Here is a 20,211-nt window from a genome sequence, read left to right on the forward strand (position 1 = left end):
CCGTATCAATCCCTGAAAGGGACATGACCCACTTCATCCAACGCGCCAAAGTGGGACTAGACACCGGGCCGAAAGGATGGCGAATAGAGAGGAACAGTTGTGGGATGTCCGCGGAGCGGTGAGTCCGAGTGCGCAACTCATATTCCCGCAAGCAGGCTACCGGACAGAGCGCCGGAGAAGACGGGAAACAGGGATAAGACACAGACCGAATATTGGTCTTGGTGCGCCGCGTAATGTTAAATGTGACGCCCTCGGGAGTAAAGGATCTCGCATCGTGATCCAGAGCCCTGACATCAGAGACCCTCTTACAGGAAATGAGGCAAAAGAGGGTCAACAACTTGGCTGACAGCTGACGGAGGAAGAGGGCCGAGTTTTCAGGCCACTCAGATAGGAAAGAAAGGACCAGGGAAAAGTCCCACGTAGTGGTGAAGTGTGGCCGAGGAGGTCGAGCCAAGCGTGAGCCACGCAGTAGGCGTGACACCGAAGGATGCTGACCCGCCGGAACGCCATCAAAACCCTGATGAGTAGAAGAAATCGCTGAACGGAACAAATTAATGGTCCGATAAGCTTTCCCTGCTTCAAAAAGAGACGTAAGGAATTGTAATAAATGGGTCACAGGCGCCGAAACGGGATCCAGGTTCCGTTCCACGCACCAGCTAACCCAAGATCCCCAAGCTGCCCGGTAAGACTTTCGGGTGCCGGGAGCCCAAGCGTTGTCCAGGAGGCGTCTAGTAGCCTCCGAAATTCCCTCGACCTCTCCGGGAGTCCTGAGAGTCGGCACGCCAGAAGTTGAAGGGATCCGTCGACCAGCAGGGGGTGTGGAGCACCCAGAGGGTCCTGGAGGAGATCCGTCCGATCCGGAAGGAGGAGAGGTACATCCACTAGGACTCCTAGGAGGATCGGGTACCAGGCTTGAGGCCCCCAGAAGGGGATCACCACCACCAACTCTGCATGCTGACGACGAGTCTGTAGCAACATCCTCGGGATCATGGCAAAAGGCGGAAATGCGTAATGTAGAGCTGATGACCAGTCCTGGAGAAACGCATCCACCGCCTCCGGATCCGGGCGCCAGCTGAAGAACCTGGGCAGGTGAGTATTGAGCCGGGACGCAAAGAGGTCTATGGCACAAGGACCCCAGGTGTCCGAGATCGTGGAGAACATCTCCGGAGCGAGCCTCCAATCGCTGCCGTCCGTGAAGCATCTGGAACTCCGATCCGCTCGGTAGTTGTGTAGACCCGGAAGGTACTCCGCCTGTATCATGATGTCCCTGGAAAGACAGTAGGACCAGAACTCTTTCGCCAGTCGGGCCAAGGTAGCCGATTGGGTGCCGCCCAGGTGATTGACATAGCGGACCGCCGACACATTGTCCATGCATAGTCGGATGCACGCATGTGCGATGTCCTTGGTAAAACTCCGGATGGCAAACGAGCCCGCCAGAAGTTCAAGGGCGTTGATGTGGAATTGGGTCTCGTCCTCCGACCATCGACCCCCTGTGGAAATACCCTCGCAGTGGGCACCCCAGCCTTGGAGACTCGTGTCCGACTACACCGTGAATTCTGGTTGAAATCCGAAGATTGCTCTGCCATTCCAGGCTTCCAAATTGCATATCCACCAACGGAGTTCCTCCCGAGCTTCTTCATCCAGAACCACCGCGTCCGCGAACGAGGCCCCGGCACGAAGGTGGGAGATCTTCAGGCGTTGTAGAGCCCGATAATGGAGAGGAGCGGGGAATACCGCCTGGATAGAAGAGGCCAGTAGGCCAATAATGCGAGCCAGGTGGCGTAGGGATAGGGAGGTAGCTGAGAGAGCACGTCTCAACTCCTTGCGTATCGTCCGCAATTTCTCTGACGGAAGACTGAGAGATTCCGCAACAGAGTCCACCGTGAAGCCTAGGAACTCCATCCATCGAGACGGCGTGAGGCAGGACTTCTCGGGGTTCAGCAGGAAGCCAAGAGCCGTAAGGAAGTTCGAAGTCCACTGGAGGTGTTGTAACAGCGTCGACTGACATTGATGCATAATGAGGATGTCGTCTAGATAGATGACTAGACGCACCCCCCGACTCCGTAGCCAGGCCATGACCGGGCGCAGAAGTTTGGTAAAGCACCAAGGCGCCGAAGAAAGGCCGAACGGAAGGCAAGTGAAGCGCCACACTTCGTCCCTCCACAGGAAGCGCAGGAGATCCCTGGACGAGGGGGCAATTGGGACCGTCAGATATGCATCTTTGAGGTCCAGCTTCACCATCCAGTCCCCTGGAACCAGCAAGTCCCGAAGGAGGTGAATTCCCTCCATCTTGAAGTGGCGATAGCGCACCACAGAGTTCAGGGCACGGAGATTTATCACCGGACGCATTTGTCCGCCCTTTTTCTGTACCAGAAATATGTTGCTGAGTACACCCTCTGTAGTAGGAGGGGCCCTTTCTATCGCCCTTTTTTGAAAAAGGGAATACAGTTCTGAGTCCACGAGTTCCCTGTCTGGTCGCGCCAGAGGGAGTGGAGGGGGTGAAGGGATAAGATTTGGCGAATCCGTGAGTTCTATGTGGAACCCCTGCACAGTGGTCAGCACCCATGGGTCTGATGTAATGCTGGACCAAACGTGGGAACAAAGACGGAGTCTGCCCCCGACACAAAGATCCAAAGAAGTCCCCACAGGGGAAAGACTTACCGTAGGACTTTCGGAATGACGGATTCCCTCGGACGGACCTCGATCGCCATTGGCCACCTCTGGCCGGGAAGAATGGAGGAGGGTTCCTCTGCTCCTGAAAGGGCTGTCTTTGCGAAAAGGAGCCTCTGCCCGAGCTACGGGCCTGAAATGTGGAACGGCACAACAGGCGGCCCCTACTACTGCCAGCCCTGGTGGAGACCCGTCCCTGGAACACCCTACGCATGGAGGACTGGGCCTTGTCTAGTGCCGTAAATGCCCCCACGTATCTGCCGAGGTCCTTGATAAAGGAGTCCCCAAACAGTAGGCCATTAGCGTCCTTTCCTGCCTCGGTAAGTGCCAGGTTAGCCAGTTTCGGGTCAATTTTGAATAGTATGGCTTTACGCCGTTCAATGGCCAGGGACGAGTTAGTGCTGCCCGCAATACAGATGGCCCTCTGTATCCATCCAGAAAGCTCCTCCGGGTCTATTTGGCCAGGGGGCCAAATATGTCTAGGAGCTTGTCCTGGCAACTCCTTAGTGCCGAATCCAACCCCTTACGGGGGTTCCAGCCGGTCTTAGACAGGAACTGGGTCATTTTTGGGTCGACTGAAGGTGTCTTACAGACCCTGTTGGGAACTAGTGGTCTGGGACATTCGGATCTGAGTTTGCTGCGCGCCTCTTTACTGAGAGGGCGGCGCACCCAGTTGACCCATGAGCCGCCGGCAGCCATTCCGCCGATCTAGGGTGGTGGAGGGCATCAGGGTCGAATAAGGGGTTGCCAGAGGGGTCCACCAAGGCAGATGCCGCATTGGGAGTGGTGGTGGCAGGACCCATAGACCCAGAGGTGGAAGGCACGTGGTCAGTAGTGCCCGGAATGTCATATTCCATTTCCACTTCAGAATTGCCGCTCGCCTCCGCAAAAGCCTCCGCATCAGAATCCAACTCTGATTCCACATCACTATTTTGTGCTCTAGCACATTTCCACGTGCGCGCCCTTTCTGCCTGGCGCGGTAAGGCTCTTTTGCGCGATCTATGCGCGCTATCAATGGTGGCTGAGATCACACCAGTCAGGTTCTCCTGTATATTAGGAGTATTACAAGCGGCAGGCTGCGGATGAGGTATAGCAGGCGTCTGACTAGAGGGGCCAGGAGCATGGGCAGACAAGGCCTGGGAGATGGTCTGGGATATCATGGATGACATGGATCCCATAGCTTCAATTATTGCGCTTGATACAGAGCGCTGCAATTCCAGGGCCTGCACATTCATTTCAGACCTTCCGGGGTCCCCAGATGTAGGGGGGGTAGGCCCAGATGGGGATCGGTCGGATGACATGTTAGATTCTAAAAGATAATATTATCTGCACACACAAAACCTCAGGGGAGACTAATAAGGGTAGAGGTAGGCCTAACAGAACCTAAGAACTATCCAAAAGAGGGGTTAATCACCCCAGGAGCCGCAGAGAGGAGCCGATACCGTCCGGTGCACAAGCAGAGCCGAAATCCCGCGAGAACACGCGCGGGAGCTCCCAAAATGGCCGCCGAGATCTCGCGGCCCGCGGGAAAACCAAGCAGGGCCTGTGCCGGAGCGAAACTGACAGCGGAGCGCTGAGGAAAAAGGTAAGAGGGGAGAAAAGACCCTCCAGACGCAGGACAGGCCGCAGACCAGGAGGAATAAATAAGGGGGAGAATCGCCGGTAGCAAAAAGCAGCCGGAAGAAAAACCGGCACTAAAAAACAATAGGGTAACGCTAAATAGGGGGAGAAACCCCCCAAGAAGGTAAAGAGGGCCCAGAAATCAATAAGATATAAAGGCCCAGGTAAAATAAAATAAATATAAGGGGATAAAACCCTATAAAGCAAAACAGCATAAAATATGGCACCCTGAGTAAACTAAAGCTCAGAGATTAACCCTTAAATCACAGTAAAAGCAATAAGCATATAGTGAATAGATGTTACTTATCTTGGTGGAGCAGCAAAGAAAGAGGCAGATATGCAAGAGGACACTGCTTATTATAGGATCTGTCAGGGGAGGGGCCTTTATTGTTATGATTATGTAAATTTCTCCTTTGCTGCTATTGGTGGAAGTAAAGAAGGAGAAAGCAATACGAAGCCTCCGTGTCGTGATGTAAAACTCAGGATCAGTACAGGATAAGTAATGTATGTACACAGTGACTGCACCAGCAGAATAGTGAGTGCAGCTCTGGAGTATAATACAGGATGTAACTCAGGATCAGTACAGGATAAGTAATGTATGTACACAGTGACTGCACCAGCAGAATAGTGAGTGCAGCTCTGGAGTATAATACAGGATGTAACTCAGGATCAGTACAGGATAAGTAATGTATGTACACAGTGACTGCACCAGCAGAATAGTGAGTGCAGCTCTGGAGTATAATACAGGATGTAACTCAGGATCAGTACAGGATAAGTAATGTATGTACACAGTGACTGCACCAGCAGAATAGTGAGTGAAGCTCTGGAGTATAATGCAGGATGTAACTCAGGATCAGTACAGGATAAGTAATGTATGTACACAGTGACTGCACCAGCAGAATAGTGAGTGCAGCTCTGGAGTATAATGCAGGATGTAACTCAGGATCAGTACAGGATAAGTAATGTATGTACACAGTGACTGCACCAGCAGAATAGTGAGTGCAGCTCTGGAGTATAATACAGGATGTAACTGAGGATCAGTACAGGATAAGTAATGTATGTACACAGTGACTGCACCAGCAGAATAGTGAGTGCAGCTCTGGAGTATAATACAGGATGTAACTGAGGATCAGTACAGGATAAGTAATGTATGTACACAGTGACTGCACCAGCAGAATAGTGAGTGCAGCTCTGGAGTATAATACAGGATGTAACTGAGGATCAGTACAGGATAAGTAATGTATGTACACAGTGACTGCACCAGCAGAATAGTGAGTGCAGCTCTGGAGTATAATACAGGATCTAACTCAGGATCAGTACTGGATAAGTAATATATGTACACAGTGACTGCACCAGCAGAATAGTGAGTGCAGCTCTGGAGTATTATACAGGATGTAATGCAGGATCAGTACTGGATAAGTAATGTGATGAATTGACGCTGCTTTCTATGCAGATTATTCTGTTTGCAGTTTACAGTATTAATCATGTCCTGGCTTTGTACGGTCAGTATAACACTTGTCACTTTTCCAGGTCATTATTGCACTGGCGGAGAAGAATCGCTCCCACATACCGTACAGAAACTCCATGATGACCTCGGTGCTCAGGGACAGCCTTGGTGGGAACTGTATGACAACCATGATCGCCACCCTCTCCTTAGAGAAGAAGAACATTGATGTATGTGTATTTGGCCGTGTGCGGCCTCTGTCTCCCGTCCTGACACCACCATCATTCTCTATTGTCTGTAGAGCGGTTTCAGTGCCTGTGACTGATCGGCGGCCGCTCGGCTAACGGAGTTCACTAGTAGTTTAAAGTCTGGACAGGAGCGCAGCCGCCTCCCTGCTGGATGTGCATCCTCTGACCTCTGCTGGGTGTGCGTCCTCTGACCTCTGCTGGATGTGCGTCCTCTGACCTCTGCTGGGTGTGCGTCCTCTGACCTCTGCTGGGTGTGCGTCCTCTGACCTCTGCTGTGTGTGCGTCCTCTGACCTCTGCTGGGTGTGCGTCCTCTGACCTCTGCTGGATGTGCGTCCTCTGACCCCTGCTGGGTGTGCGTCCTCTGACCCCTGCTGGGTGTGCGTCCTCTGACCTCTGCTGGGTGTGCGTCCTCTGACCTCTGCTGGGTGTGCGTCCTCTGACCTCTGCCGGGTGTGCGTCCTCTGACCTCTGCTGGGTGTGCGTCCTCTGACCTCTGCCGGGTGTGCGTCCTCTGACCTCTGCCGGGTGTGCGTCCTCTGACCTCTGCCGGGTGTGCGTCCTCTGACCTCTGCCGGGTGTGCGTCCTCTGACCTCTGCCGGGTGTGCGTCCTCTGACCTCTGCCGGGTGTGCGTCCTCTGACCTCTGCCGGGTGTGCGTCCTCTGACCTCTGCCGGGTGTGCGTCCTCTGACCTCTGCCGGGTGTGCGTCCTCTGACCTCTGCCGGGTGTGCGTCCTCTGACCTCTGCCGGGTGTGCGTCCTCTGACCTCTGCCGGGTGTGCGTCCTCTGACCTCTGCCGGGTGTGCGTCCTCTGACCTCTGCCGGGTGTGCGTCCTCTGACCTCTGCCGGGTGTGCGTCCTCTGACCTCTGCCGGGTGTGCGTCCTCTGACCTCTGCCGGGTGTGCGTCCTCTGACCTCTGCCGGGTGTGCGTCCTCTGACCTCTGCCGGGTGTGCGTCCTCTGACCTCTGCCGGGTGTGCGTCCTCTGACCTCTGCCGGGTGTGCGTCCTCTGACCTCTGCCGGGTGTGCGTCCTCTGACCTCTGCTGGGTGTGCGTCCTCTGACCTCTGCCGGGTGTGCGTCCTCTGACCTCTGCCGGGTGTGCGTCCTCTGACCTCTGCCGGGTGTGCGTCCTCTGACCTCTGCCGGGTGTGCGTCCTCTGACCTCTGCCGGGTGTGCGTCCTCTGACCCCTGCCGGGTGTGCGTCCTCTGACCTCTGCTGGGTGTGCGTCCTCTGACCTCTTGGTGCCTCTTGATGGACTCATTAGGCTTTTTTCTCCCTTTTCACCCCTTAGTTCGCTCACTTTACACCAGTATTCTGCGTATGACGCATTTTACCACCCATTAGCCACGCCCTCTACTTAAAGGCACATTTACGTACGGTACGAGGCCGTAAAACGTATAGAAACACATGATGTATGTCACGCACAGAACGTACACCAGGTTTTTGCTGCAGTTTTTCATCCGGCCATAGACAAAATCCTAATGACAAACCGTTCTCGTTCTCCATTATCGGTGTCACTACATTCCACTCCATCTGTGACAGCCCCCCGACCTGCATCACTCTGGGTCATCCCCCCATATGTCTGTGTCTTCCAGGAGTCCATCTCCACCTGTCGCTTTGCACAAAGAGTCGCACTGATCAAGAACGAAGCCGTTCTCAACGAGGAGATCGACCCCCAGCTGGTAAGATATAATAATTCTGCTGAAATACTCTGTGCTGCTGGGGCAACCCTGCTCCTTTTCAATACAGTATATAGCTCTCAGTCTGGGATCAGTGTTCTCGTGTCCAGAAATACTCTGTGCTGCTGTGGTCTTTTGCACGATCTGGTATTCTGCACACTCTCAGGACGCCCGCCACAGATCGTGTCCTCTCGGTGTCTTTTAGATGATCCTGCGCCTTAAGAAAGAGATTCAAGCGCTTAAGGATGAGATCGCCCTCGTTACCGGAGAGCAGAGGACGACGGAGCTGAGCCCAGACCAACTCCAGAGGTGACGCTGAATGTGGAGAGGATGTATACTTATATACTGTGTGTGCAGATCACATAAGAGGATTAGATACAGCGGACAGTATCCCATATAAACGGATTAGATACACAGTCAGCAGACAGTATCACATATAAACGGATTAGATACACAGCTCAGCAGACAGTATCACACAGGAGAGGATTAGATACACAGCTCAGCAGACAGTATCACACAGGATAGGATTAGATACACAGCTCAGCAGACAGTATCACACAGGATAGGATTAGATACACAGCTCAGCAGACAGTATCACACAGGATAGGATTAGATACACAGCATATTGACAGTATCACACAGGACAGGATTAGATACATAGCTCAGCAGACAGTATCACATAGGGTAGGATTAGATACACAGCTCAGCAGACAGTATCACATAGGGTAGGATTAGATACACGGCTCAGCAAACAGTATCACATAGGGTAGGATTAGATACACAGCTCAGAAAACAGTATCACACAGGATAGGATTAGATACTCAGCTCAGCAGTCAGTATCACACAGGATAGGATTAGATACACAGTCAGCAGACAGCATCACATAGGGTAGGATTAGATACACAGCTCAGCAGACAGTATCACACAGGATAGGATTAGATACACAGCTCAGCAGACAGTATCACACAGGATAGGATTAGATACACAGCTCAGCAGACAGTATCACACAGGATAGGATTAGATACACAGCTCAGCAGACAGTATCACACAGGACAGGATTAGATACACAGCTCAGCAGACAGTATCACACAGGAGAGGATTAGATACACAGCTCAGCAGACAGTATCACACAGGATAGGATTAGATACACAGCTCAGCAGACAGTATCACACATGATTGGATTAGATACACAGCTCAGCAGACAGTATCACACAGGACAGGATTAGATACACAGCTCAGCAGACAGTATCACACAGGACAGGATTAGATACACAGCTCAGCAGACAGTATCACACAGGATAGGATTAGATACACAGCTCAGCAGACAGTATCACATAGGATAGGATTAGATACACAGCTCAGCAGACAGTATCACACATGATTGGATTAGATACACAGCTCAGCAGACAGTATCACACAGGACAGGATTAGATACACAGCTCAGCAGACAGTATCACACAGGACAGGATTAGATACACAGCTCAGCAGACAGTATCACACAGGATAGGATTAGATACACAGCTCAGCAGACAGTATCACACAGGACAGGATTAGATACACAGCTCAGCAGACAGTATCACACAGGACAGGATTAGATACACAGCTCAGCAGACAGTATCACACAGGATAGGATTAGATACACAGCTCAGCAGACAGTATCACACAGGATAGGATTAGATACACAGCTCAGCAGACAGTATCACACAGGACAGGATTAGATACACAGCTCAGCAGACAGTATCACACAGGACAGGATTAGATACACAGCTCAGCAGACAGTATCACACAGGATAGGATTAGATACACAGCTCAGCAGACAGTATCACACAGGATAGGATTAGATACACAGCTCAGCAGACAGTATCACACAGGGTAGAAGGGTTAATAGTTTATTTTTTATCAATTAACAAAATGCAAAGTGAAGGAAGAAAAGAGAAATGTAAATCCATTCAGTATTTGGGGCGGCCGCCCTCTACACTCGCACACCGTTCCAGATTGTTCCTGACATCTTGGAGAACTAAGCCCAGATCTTCTGTGGATGAAGGCTTGCTCAGATCCTATTGTCTCTTCATGTAATCCCAGACAGACTGGATGATGCTGAGATCTGGGCTCAAAAATATCAGCACCTTCTATTTTTGAAACTATTCTTACTTTACAGCACTTTTTCCCACATCCGACTAAACTTTTGCTGAGTACTACGTGTATGTCTATATATATATATATAACCACCTGTGTAATGGGGACGGTCCTGCTGCTGAGCATACATGTGTGTTACCTGGTTCTGAACCACTGTATCTAAGCCTGTCATTCAGTATATGATACTGTCTGCTGAGCCAGTGTATCTAACCGTATGACATGTGATAATATATCAGCTGCACCTCTGTGTCTAATCCTATCATGTGTGATTCTATGTGCTGAGCGCTGTATCTAATCCTATCATGTGTGATTCTATGTGCTGAGCTGTGTATCTAATCCTATCATGTGTGATACAGTATGCTGAGCTGTGTATCTAATTTTATCATGTTTTAGTCTGCTGAATCGTGTATCCAATCCTTTTGTATGTGATACAGTCTGCTGAGCTCCTGTATCTAATCCCATGATGTGTGATACTGTCTGCTGAGCTGCTGTATCTAATCCTATCATGATACTGTGTAAGAGAAGTACAGAGCACTACTCCCTCCATCATGCACTGAATTACTGTAACCTGCGCAGTTGTAGTTGTGTATCCCAGCTCCTGTGACACTTGGGGCGTGCAGACTTTTGCAGCTCCGTCTTCGCTCATCAGCAGGTTGTCTTTCTGTATTTTGGCCCCTGGATTGTGATGAGCACAAGATGCCCCTGGGCTCTGCAGATGTGGGTGATAGCCCCTCCGCCCTGTACAGGACACCACGTGGTCCTGCCGTAGTCCGGTGTATAGTCCAGGTCTTCCGTGTCTTTTTTGTATTGCGGTCCCAGTGATGCGCACCTTCACATTTATTAAGTTTTTTCTCATGAGCTGGCGATCTTTACTGTTGGATCTGTCATAAGAAGTTTATGGAAAGATCCGGAGTATCAGTAATTCATACCGGGCCGGAGGACACTTCAGGCCAACACATCCGTGCGCACGAACCAGCGGCGCCATCTCTAGTACGAGGGAAGAGAAGGTTTATTCTGTGCATACAAATATTTGAGGATAATTCACACCAGTTTACGTCATGAAGGCTTACATTAGAGCTCAGTCTGATGTATAGTGAAAATCCTGAAATCTGGACGCGATGCACGTTGACTAATGCGGACCCGTCAATGTAGCAGCACCCCTGCCCCCATTATTACCTCTTACATCCAGATTTACTAAGGTGTCTGCACCAAAAATCTGGCTAAAAAGTGATGCAAATTGGTGAATCTAGGGTTTCTACGTTTTTCTCTGACATACTTGGCGAGGTAGTGGGGTTTGGAGGAAAGGGGTGGAGCTTTGTGGGAATGGAGGGGAACTTAAGATCATTTTGGGCCAAAATTGCACCACAATTCTGGCATAAAAATCTCTCTGAGTAAGCCGAGCAATAGCTGATATAGAGTCAGAGCCAAGTGTCTGTCCCTGCAGCAGATTTATCCTCCAGCCCCTGTGATGGATCTGGAGCAGGTCTGGAGGCCGGGCTAAGCTTACATCGGCTATAGGATTAGTAAGTCTGGAGCAGGTCTGGAGGCCGGGCTAAGCTTACATCGGCTATAGGATTAGTAAGTCTGGAGCAGGTCTGGAGGCCGGGCTAAGCTTACATCGGCTATAGGATTAGTAAGTCTGGGGCAGGTCTGGAGGCCGGGCTAAGCTTACACCGGCTATAGGATTAGTAACTCTGGAGCAGGTCTGGAGGCCGGGCTGCTAAGCTTACATCGGCTATAGGATTAGTAAGTCTGGAGCAGGTCTGGAGGCCGGGCTAAGCTTACACCGTCTATAGGATTAGTAACTCTGGAGCAGGTCTGGAGGCCGGGCTAAGCTTACACCGTCTATAGGATTAGTAACTCTGGAGCAGGTCTGGAGGCCGGGCTAAGCTTACACCGTCTATAGGATTAGTAACTCTGGAGCAGGTCTGGAGGCCGGGCTCAGTTTACACCGTCTATAGGATTAGTAAATCTGGAGCAGGTCTGGAGGCCGGGCTCAGCTTACACCGTCTATAGGATTAGTAAGTCTGGGGCAGGTCTGGAGGCCGGGCTCAGCTTACACCGTCTATAGGATTAGTAAATCTGGGGAAGGTCTAGAGGCCGGGCTCAGCTTACACCGGCTATAGGATTAGTAAATCTGGGGCAGGTCTGGAGGCCGGGCTCAGCTTACACCGTCTATAGGATTAGTAAATCTGGGGCAGGTCTGGAGGCTGGGCTCAGCTTACACAGTCTATAGGATTAGTAAATCTGGGGCAGGTCTGGAGGCTGGGCTCAGCTTACACTGTCTATAGGATTAGTAAGTCTGGAGCAGGTCTGGAGGCCGGGCTCAGCTTATACCGTCTATAGTATTAGTAAGTCTGGAGCAGGTCTGGAGGCCGGGCTCAGCTTACACCGTCTATAGGATTAGTAAATCTGGGGCAGGTCTGGAGGCCAGGCTCAGTTTACACCGTCTATAGGATTAGTAAGTCTGGGGCAGGTCTGGAGGCCGGGCTAAGCTTACACCGTCTATAGGATTAGTAAATCTGGGGCAGGTCTGGAGGCCAGGCTCAGCTTACACCGTCTATAGGATTAGTAAATCTGGGGCAGGTCTGGAGGCCAGGCTCAGCTTACACCGTCTATAGGATTAGTAAATCTGGGGCAAGTCTGGAGGCCGGGCTCAGCTTACACCGTCTATAGGATTAGTAAGTCTGGGGCAGGTCTGGAGGCCAGGCTCAGCTTACACCGTCTATAGGATTAGTAAGTCTGGGGCAGGTCTGGAGGCCGGGCTAAGCTTACACCGTCTACACCATGGGTGTCAAACATGCGGCCCGCAATGAATATCTTTGCGGCCCGGCAGTCTAGTATCTCTGAACATGAGCGCTGCTATCGGCGCGCTCATGTTCTCTCAGCAGCACGGGGAGAAGGAAGCTGTCCTCCCTCCCCCTGTGCTGCTGCCGCTGCCACCAATGAGAAGAGAGGGGGGGAGGAGGGGCGGGCGCACTGCGCCACCAATGAGAAGAGAGGGGCGGAGGAGGGGCGGGCGCACTGAGCCACCAATGATAGGACTATTCCCATTTCCCACACAGAGCGGCGCCCAGCGATGTCTCAGCACTCACCATTAGTCCTGGGCGCCGCTCCGTTCGCCCGCAGTGCCCCATTACTGTCTCCTCTCCTGCTCCACATGCTGCTGATTACTATCGGAGCGATGGGAGGAGACATCAGCTTCACTAGTGGGCGTTCCTTCTCCCTGCGCTGCGATTGGACAGCGCTACAGCCAGGAAGAAGGAACGCCCACTAGTGAAGCTGATGTCTCCTCCCATCGCTCCGATAGTAATCAGCAGCATGTGGAGCAGGAGAGGAGACAGTAATGGAGCACTGCGGGCGAACGGAGCGGCGCCCAGGACTAATGGTGAGTGCTGAGACATCGCTGGGCGCCGCTCTGTGTGGCCTGATAGTAAGAGTCAGTCTTTAACACAATACAGGAGGCGGGTGCCGGCAGCAGAATCGCATTGCCGGCACCCTGCCGCTGACAGGGAGCTGCGATCAGAGGCAGTTAACCCCTTAGGTGCCGCACCTGAGGGGTTAACTGCTGATCTGCCAGTACCAGCCTCCTGTATAAAGGGGAAATTTATCATTGGTGGTGCAGTGTGCCCCCCTCAACCCCCCATCCGATTAAAATCATTGGTGGCACAGTGCGCCAGCCCCTCTCAACCCCCCCAGTATTAAAATCATTGGTGGCAGTGGCCACAGGGACCTCTCCCCTCCCCCTCATTGGTGGTGCAGTGGCAGCTTCTGATCGGAGCCCCAGCTGTGTAAGCCTGGGGCTCCGATCAGTTACCATGGCAGCCAGGACGCTACAGAAGCCCTGGTTGCCATGGTAACATCCCTGATGCTGTGTGCACAAGGCACAGAGCAGCAGGGACAGTGTGAAGTCCTATTCACCCTAATAGAGCTGAATAGGACAAGGGATGAAAGATCCCAGGTTCTCGCCCCTAAGGCTACTTTCACACTTGCGTTCAGAGCGGATCCGTCTGAGACGGATCCGCTCATATAATGCAGACGGTGGATCCGTTCAGAACGGATCCGTCTGCATTATATTGTAAAAAATTTTTTTTTTTTTGATGCGGCCCACATAAACTTAAATTTATTTTTTTTTGGCCCATGTTAGCCTTTGAGTTTGACATGCTTGGTCTATAGGATTAGTAAATCTGAGGCAGGTCTGGAGGCCGGGCTCAGCTTACACCGTCTATAGGATTAGTAAGTCTGGAGCAGGTCTGGAGGCCGGGCTAAACTTACACCGTCATAGGATTAGTAAATCTGGAGCAGGTCTAGAGGCCGGGCTCAGCTTACACCATCTATAGGATTAGTAAATCTGGGGCAGGTCTGGAGGCCGGGCTAAGCTTACACCGTCTATAGGATTAGTAAATCTGGAGCAGGTCTGGAGGCCGGGCTCAGCTTACACCGTCTATAGGATTAGTAAGTCTAGAGCAGGTCTGGAGGCAAGGCTCAGCTTACACCGTCTATAGGATTAGTAAGTCTGGGGCAGGTCTGGAGGCCGGGCTAAGCTTACACCGTCTATAGGATTAGTAAGTCTGGGGCAGGTCTGGAGGCCGGGCTCAGCTTACACCGTCTATAGGATTAGTAAGTCTGGGGCAGGTCTGGAGGCCGGGCTCAGCTTACACCGTCTATAGGATTAGTAAGTCTGGGGCAGGTCTGGAGGCCGGGCTAAGCTTACACCATCTATATGATTAGTAAGTCTGGAGCAGGTCTGGAGGCCGGGCTCAGCTTATACCGTCTATAGTATTAGTAAGTCTGGAGCAGGTCTGGAGGCCGGGCTCAGCTTACACCGTCTATAGGATTAGTAAGTCTGGGGCAGGTCTGGAGCCGGGCTAAGCTTACACCATCTATATGATTAGTAAGTCTGGAGCAGGTCTGGAGGCCGGGCTCAGCTTATACCGTCTATAGTATTAGTAAGTCTGGAGCAGGTCTGGAGGCCGGGCTCAGCTTACACCATCTATAGGATTAGTAAATCTGGGGCAGGTCTGGAGGCCGGGCTAAGCTTACACCGTCTATAGGATTAGTAAATCTGGAGCAGGTCTGGAGGCCGGGCTAAGCTTACACCGTCTATAGGATTAGTAAGTCTGGGGCAGGTCTGGAGGCCGGGCTCAGCTTACACCGTCTATAGGATTAGTAAATCTGGGGCAGGTCTGGAGGCCGGGCTCAGCTTACACCGTCTATAGGATTAGTAAGTCTGGAGCAGGTCTGGAGGCCGGGCTCAGCTTACACCGTCTATAGGATTAGTAAGTCTGGAGCAGGTCTGGAGGCCGGGCTCAGCTTACACCGGCTATAGGATTAGTAAATCTGGAGCAGGTCTGGAGGCCGGGCTCAGCTTACACCGTCTATAGTATTAGTAAATCTGGGGCAGGTCTGGAGGCCGGGCTCAGTTTACACCGTTTATAGGATTAGTAAATCTGGAGCAGGTCTGGAGGCTGGGCTCAGCTTACACCGTCTATAGGATTAGTAAATCTGGAGCAGGTCTGGAGGCTGGGCTCAGCTTACACCATCTATAGGATTAGTAAGTCTGGGGCAGGTCTAGAGGCTGGGCTCAGCTTACACCGTCTATAGGATTAGTAAATCTGGAGCAGTTCTGGAGGCCGGGCTCAGCTTACACCGTCTATAGGATTAGTAAGTCTGGGGCAGGTCTGGAGGCCGGGCTCAGCTTACACCGTCTATAGGATTAGTAAATCTGGAGCAGGTCTGGAGGCCGGGCTAAGCTTACACCGTCTATAGGATTAGTAAGTCTGGAGCAGGTCTGGAGGCCGGGCTCAGCTTACACCGTCTATAGGATTAGTAAATCTGGGGCAGGTCTGGAGGCCGGGCTCAGCTTACACCGTCTATAGGATTAGTAAGTCTGGAGCAGGTCTGGAGGCCGGGCTCAGCTTACACAGTCTATAGGATTAGTAAGTCTGGGGCAGGTCTGGAGGCTGGGCTCAGCTTACACCGGCTATAGGATTAGTAAATCTGGGGCAGGTCTGGAGGCCGGGCTCAGCTTACACCGTCTATAGGATTAGTAAATCTGGGGCAGGTCTGGAGGCCGGGCTCAGCTTACACCGTCTATAGGATTAGTAAGTCTGGGGCAGGTCTGGAGGCTGGGCTCAGCTTACACTGGCTATAGGATTAGTAAATCTGGGGCAGGTCTGGAGGCCGGGCTCAGCTTACACCGTCTATAGGATTAGTAAATCTGGAGCAGGTCTGGAGGCCGGGCTAAGCTTACACCGTCTATAGGATTAGTAAGTCTGGGGCAGGTCTGGAGGCCGGGCTCAGCTTACACCGTCTATAGGATTAGTAAATCTGGGGCAGGTCTGGAGGCCGGGCTCAGCTTACACCGTCTATAGGATTAGTAAGTCTGGAGCAGGTCTGGAGGCCGGGCTCAGCTTACACAGTCTATAGGATTAGTAAGTCTGGGGCAGGTCTGGAGGCTGGGCTCAGCTTACACCGTCTATAGGATTAGTAAGTCTGGGGCAGGTCTGGAGGCTGGGCTCAGCTTACACCGTCTATAGGATTAGTAAATCTGGGGCAGGTCTGGAGGCCGGGCTCAGCTTACACCGTCTATAGGATTAGTAAGTCTGGGGCAGGTCTGGAGGCTGGGCTCAGCTTACACCGGCTATAGGATTAGTAAATCTGGGGCAGGTCTGGAGGCCGGGCTCAGCTTACACCGTCTATAGGATTAGTAAATCTGGGGCAGGTCTGGAGGCCGGGCTCAGCTTACACCGTCTATAGGATTAGTAAGTCTGGGGCAGGTCTGGAGGCTGGGCTCAGCTTACACCGTCTATAGGATTAGTAAATCTGGGGCAGGTCTGGAGGCCGGGCTCAGCTTACACCGTCTATAGGATTAGTAAGTCTGGGGCAGGTCTGGAGGCTGGGCTCAGCTTACACCGGCTATAGGATTAGTAAATCTGGGGCAGGTCTGGAGGCCGGGCTCAGCTTACACCGTCTATAGGATTAGTAAATCTGGGGCAGGTCTGGAGGCCGGGCTCAGCTTACACCGTCTATAGGATTAGTAAATCTGGAGCAGGTCTGGAGGCCGGGCTAAGCTTACACCGTCTATAGGATTAGTAAGTCTGGAGCAGGTCTGGAGGCCGGGCTCAGCTTACACCGTCTATAGGATTAGTAAATCTGGGGCAGGTCTGGAGGCCGGGCTCAGCTTACACCGTCTATATCATTAGTAAGTCTGGAGCAGGTCTGGAGGCCGGGCTCAGCTTACACAGTCTATAGGATTAGTAAGTCTGGGGCAGGTCTGGAGGCTGGGCTCAGCTTACACCGTCTATAGGATTAGTAAGTCTGGGGCAGGTCTGGAGGCTGGGCTCAGCTTACACCGTCTATAGGATTAGTAAATCTGGGGCAGGTCTGGAGGCCGGGCTCAGCTTACACCGTCTATAGGATTAGTAAGTCTGGGGCAGGTCTGGAGGCTGGGCTCAGCTTACACCGGCTATAGGATTAGTAAATCTGGGGCAGGTCTGGAGGCCGGGCTCAGCTTACACCGTCTATAGGATTAGTAAATCTGGGGCAGGTCTGGAGGCCGGGCTCAGCTTACACCGTCTATAGGATTAGTAAGTCTGGGGCAGGTCTGGAGGCTGGGCTCAGCTTACACCGTCTATAGGATTAGTAAATCTGGGGCAGGTCTGGAGGCCGGGCTCAGCTTACACCGTCTATAGGATTAGTAAGTCTGGGGCAGGTCTGGAGGCTGGGCTCAGCTTACACCGGCTATAGGATTAGTAAATCTGGGGCAGGTCTGGAGGCCGGGCTCAGCTTACACCGGCTATAGGATTAGTAAATCTGGGGCAGGTCTGGAGGCCGGGCTCAGCTTACACCGCCTGTGGAGACGACCTTGGGGAGGTCTGGAGGCCGATGCATTTTCATCAGAACGTATCCTAATGCCTGGGGTAGGCTGTGTAGATTAGGGCTTGGTATAATGTTACTTGCGCTGAGAAGCCGCGATCGATGCATAACGCGGGGATGTGCGGTCCAGGCTGTGTTCTTTATTTCTCTACATATCTTAGGCGGACTTTACACTAATTCTATGGCGCGCCCTTGCTGGCGTAGATTTTAGACCATTTTCTGCACCTAAAACAGTCGTAAAAAAATATAAATGAGACGGGCCTGACGGCGCGTCCTTTTCTCTGCCCATGCTATGCCCCTTTCTTAGACCTGCCGTGAGCGACGGAAAATGGGAAAAAAGTCGCAGATTGCGGCGCAAGTAACCTTTTGCGCTGCAATCTGCATCAGATATACGCCAAAAAGTGGTGAATTTCTGTTTGTAAATGACCCTTAATAAAGGAAAAAGGTGACTGCCGTTAGTCCGTCACATGCGCAAAATCGCTGCGTCTGGTCACTAAAGGGGTCTTCTCTCTTCAGCAAATAACATTATGTAGAGGAAGCTCATACAAGCCACCTACTCCTGTATTGTTATTGTCCATATTGCATCCTTTGCTGGCCTGATTCATTTTCCTATCACATTATACACTGCTCGTTTCCATGGTTACAACCACCCTGCAAGCACGACCACCCCTGCTGGATTGCAGGGTGGTCGTAACTATGGAAACGTGCAGTGTATAATGTGATGGAAAAATAAAAATCCAGCCAGCAAAGGAAGCAATATGGAGAATGACAATATTTTAGAAATCGGCTTGTATCAACTTCCTATACATAATAAATGCTATTTCCTGAAGTGAGAGAACCCCTTTAAGGGGTAAAATGTTACGATGTAAGGGGCTCAAACGTTCCTATTTCACTTACTTGTACTGATCTCTTATATTCCCACAATGCACCTCTTTACAGAAAACCATTCTTTAAAAGAAAAACAGCAAAATTTCAATGTGGCTCTGGAGGTAACCAGAGTATTAGCACTATGAATGCAGCTCTGGGTGTTAGTGGATGTAAGAGTTGTGAATGCAGCTCTGGATGTAAGAGTTGTGAATGCAGCTCTGGGTGTTACTGGATGTAAGAGTTGTGAATGCAGCTCTGGATGCTACTGGATGTAAGAGTTGTGAATGCAGCTCTGGATGCTACTGGATGTAAGAGTTGTGAATGCAGCTCTGGATGCTACCGGATGTAAGAGTTGTGAATGCAGCTCTGGGTGTTACTGGATCTATAAGATGTGAATGCAGCTCTGGATGCTACTGGATGTAAGAGTTGTGAATGCAGCTCTGGATGTAAGAGTTGTGAATGCAGCTCTGGATGTAAGAGTTGTGAATGCAGCTCTGGATGTAAGAGTTGTGAATGCAGCTCTGGATGTAAGAGTTGTGAATGCACCTCTGGATGTAAGAGTTGTGAATGCAGCTCTGGATGTAAGAGTTGTGAATGCAGCTCTGGATGTAAGAGTTGTGAATGCACCTCTGGATGTAAGAGTTGTGAATGCAGCTCTGGATGTAAGAGTTGTGAATGCAGCTCTGGATGTAAGAGTTGTGAATGCACCTCTGGATGTAAGAGTTGTGAATGCAGCTCTGGATGTAAGAGTTGTGAATGCAGCTCTGGATGTAAGAGTTGTGAATGCAGCTCTGGATGTAAGAGCTGTGAATGCAGCTCTGGATGTGTGTCAGGGTCATGCTAGATAAGCATTGGCCTCAGGATAGGAATGTGATTTTCTCATCATAAATCATAGTTTTGCTGATTTCAATCCCTTTGTCGGCCTCCGCAACTCTCCGTTTTATGGTCCAAATTTTAGAGAAAGCAATTCTTGTCCAAAATCAGCAGATTGCCTGCGATCCATCAGAAGTCCTCTCATCCCTCCCGACCTTACATCGCAGAAAACATCTGCAGCCCTTTCTCCATCCATGTGCTAATGAATTTGGTTCTGGGACCCCTTAGGGGGGGGGGGGGGGATTTCGCCTTCTGACATCACTAGGCTCTGCCGATCCTGAGAGTATGGAGTCCGCAGCGCTGGTGTAGACCCCCCCATAGAGCATGGAGCCGCCGTGTCCCAATCTACACCCGTTACAATGTGTCGGCCGTGACCTCAGCCCACACTGACCATTGTCTGCCCCTTTAAGATGTAACGCATCCATTTTCTTCTTCCAGTCTTGAGGAGCAGCTTCATGGTTTCCTCGAGGACAAGGACCCTGAAAGTCTCCTGGATGTGGGGGCCGACATGCGGAAGATCCACTTCTGTTTTCTCTACTTTAAGGTAACGCCGTGAGAAAAAAAATCTATACCAGAGGTCGCCCCTGAAAACCCAACTTTATAATACATCTTGTGCTTTTATTCGTCACCTTTGTCAAGATCACTGCTTGCTGTTAATGGAAATATTCTTGTTTTGCTTTCAGACTGAAAAGCCACCCTGATCATCCGGCTCATACATCTAAGGCTTATTGCACACGGACCGCGTTTGCGGATCCGAAATACACGGACACCGTTCCGTGTGCATTCCGC

The 20,211-nt window shown here is 51.4% G+C and overlaps 1 protein-coding gene across 4 annotated transcripts in view; it reads left to right on the top strand.

The window, feature by feature from the left end:
- The window catches only part of KIF6 (kinesin family member 6), a 180,154-nt gene that overhangs the window by 44,665 nt on the left and 115,278 nt on the right, over positions 1 to 20,211 (top strand). For all 4 annotated transcript variants that reach the window (XM_040430763.1, XM_040430765.1, XM_040430764.1 and 1 more), the window contains 4 exons: positions 5,821 to 5,964; positions 7,585 to 7,671; positions 7,874 to 7,977; positions 19,861 to 19,966. In XM_040430763.1, the coding sequence (XP_040286697.1) occupies positions 5,821 to 5,964; positions 7,585 to 7,671; positions 7,874 to 7,977; positions 19,861 to 19,966 (441 nt within the window). The remainder of the gene's footprint in view (positions 1 to 5,820; positions 5,965 to 7,584; positions 7,672 to 7,873; positions 7,978 to 19,860; positions 19,967 to 20,211) is intronic.

The sequence above is a fragment of the Bufo bufo genome, chromosome 4 (assembly GCF_905171765.1).
Source record: "Bufo bufo chromosome 4, aBufBuf1.1, whole genome shotgun sequence".
Classification (NCBI taxonomy): Eukaryota; Metazoa; Chordata; class Amphibia; order Anura; family Bufonidae; genus Bufo; species Bufo bufo.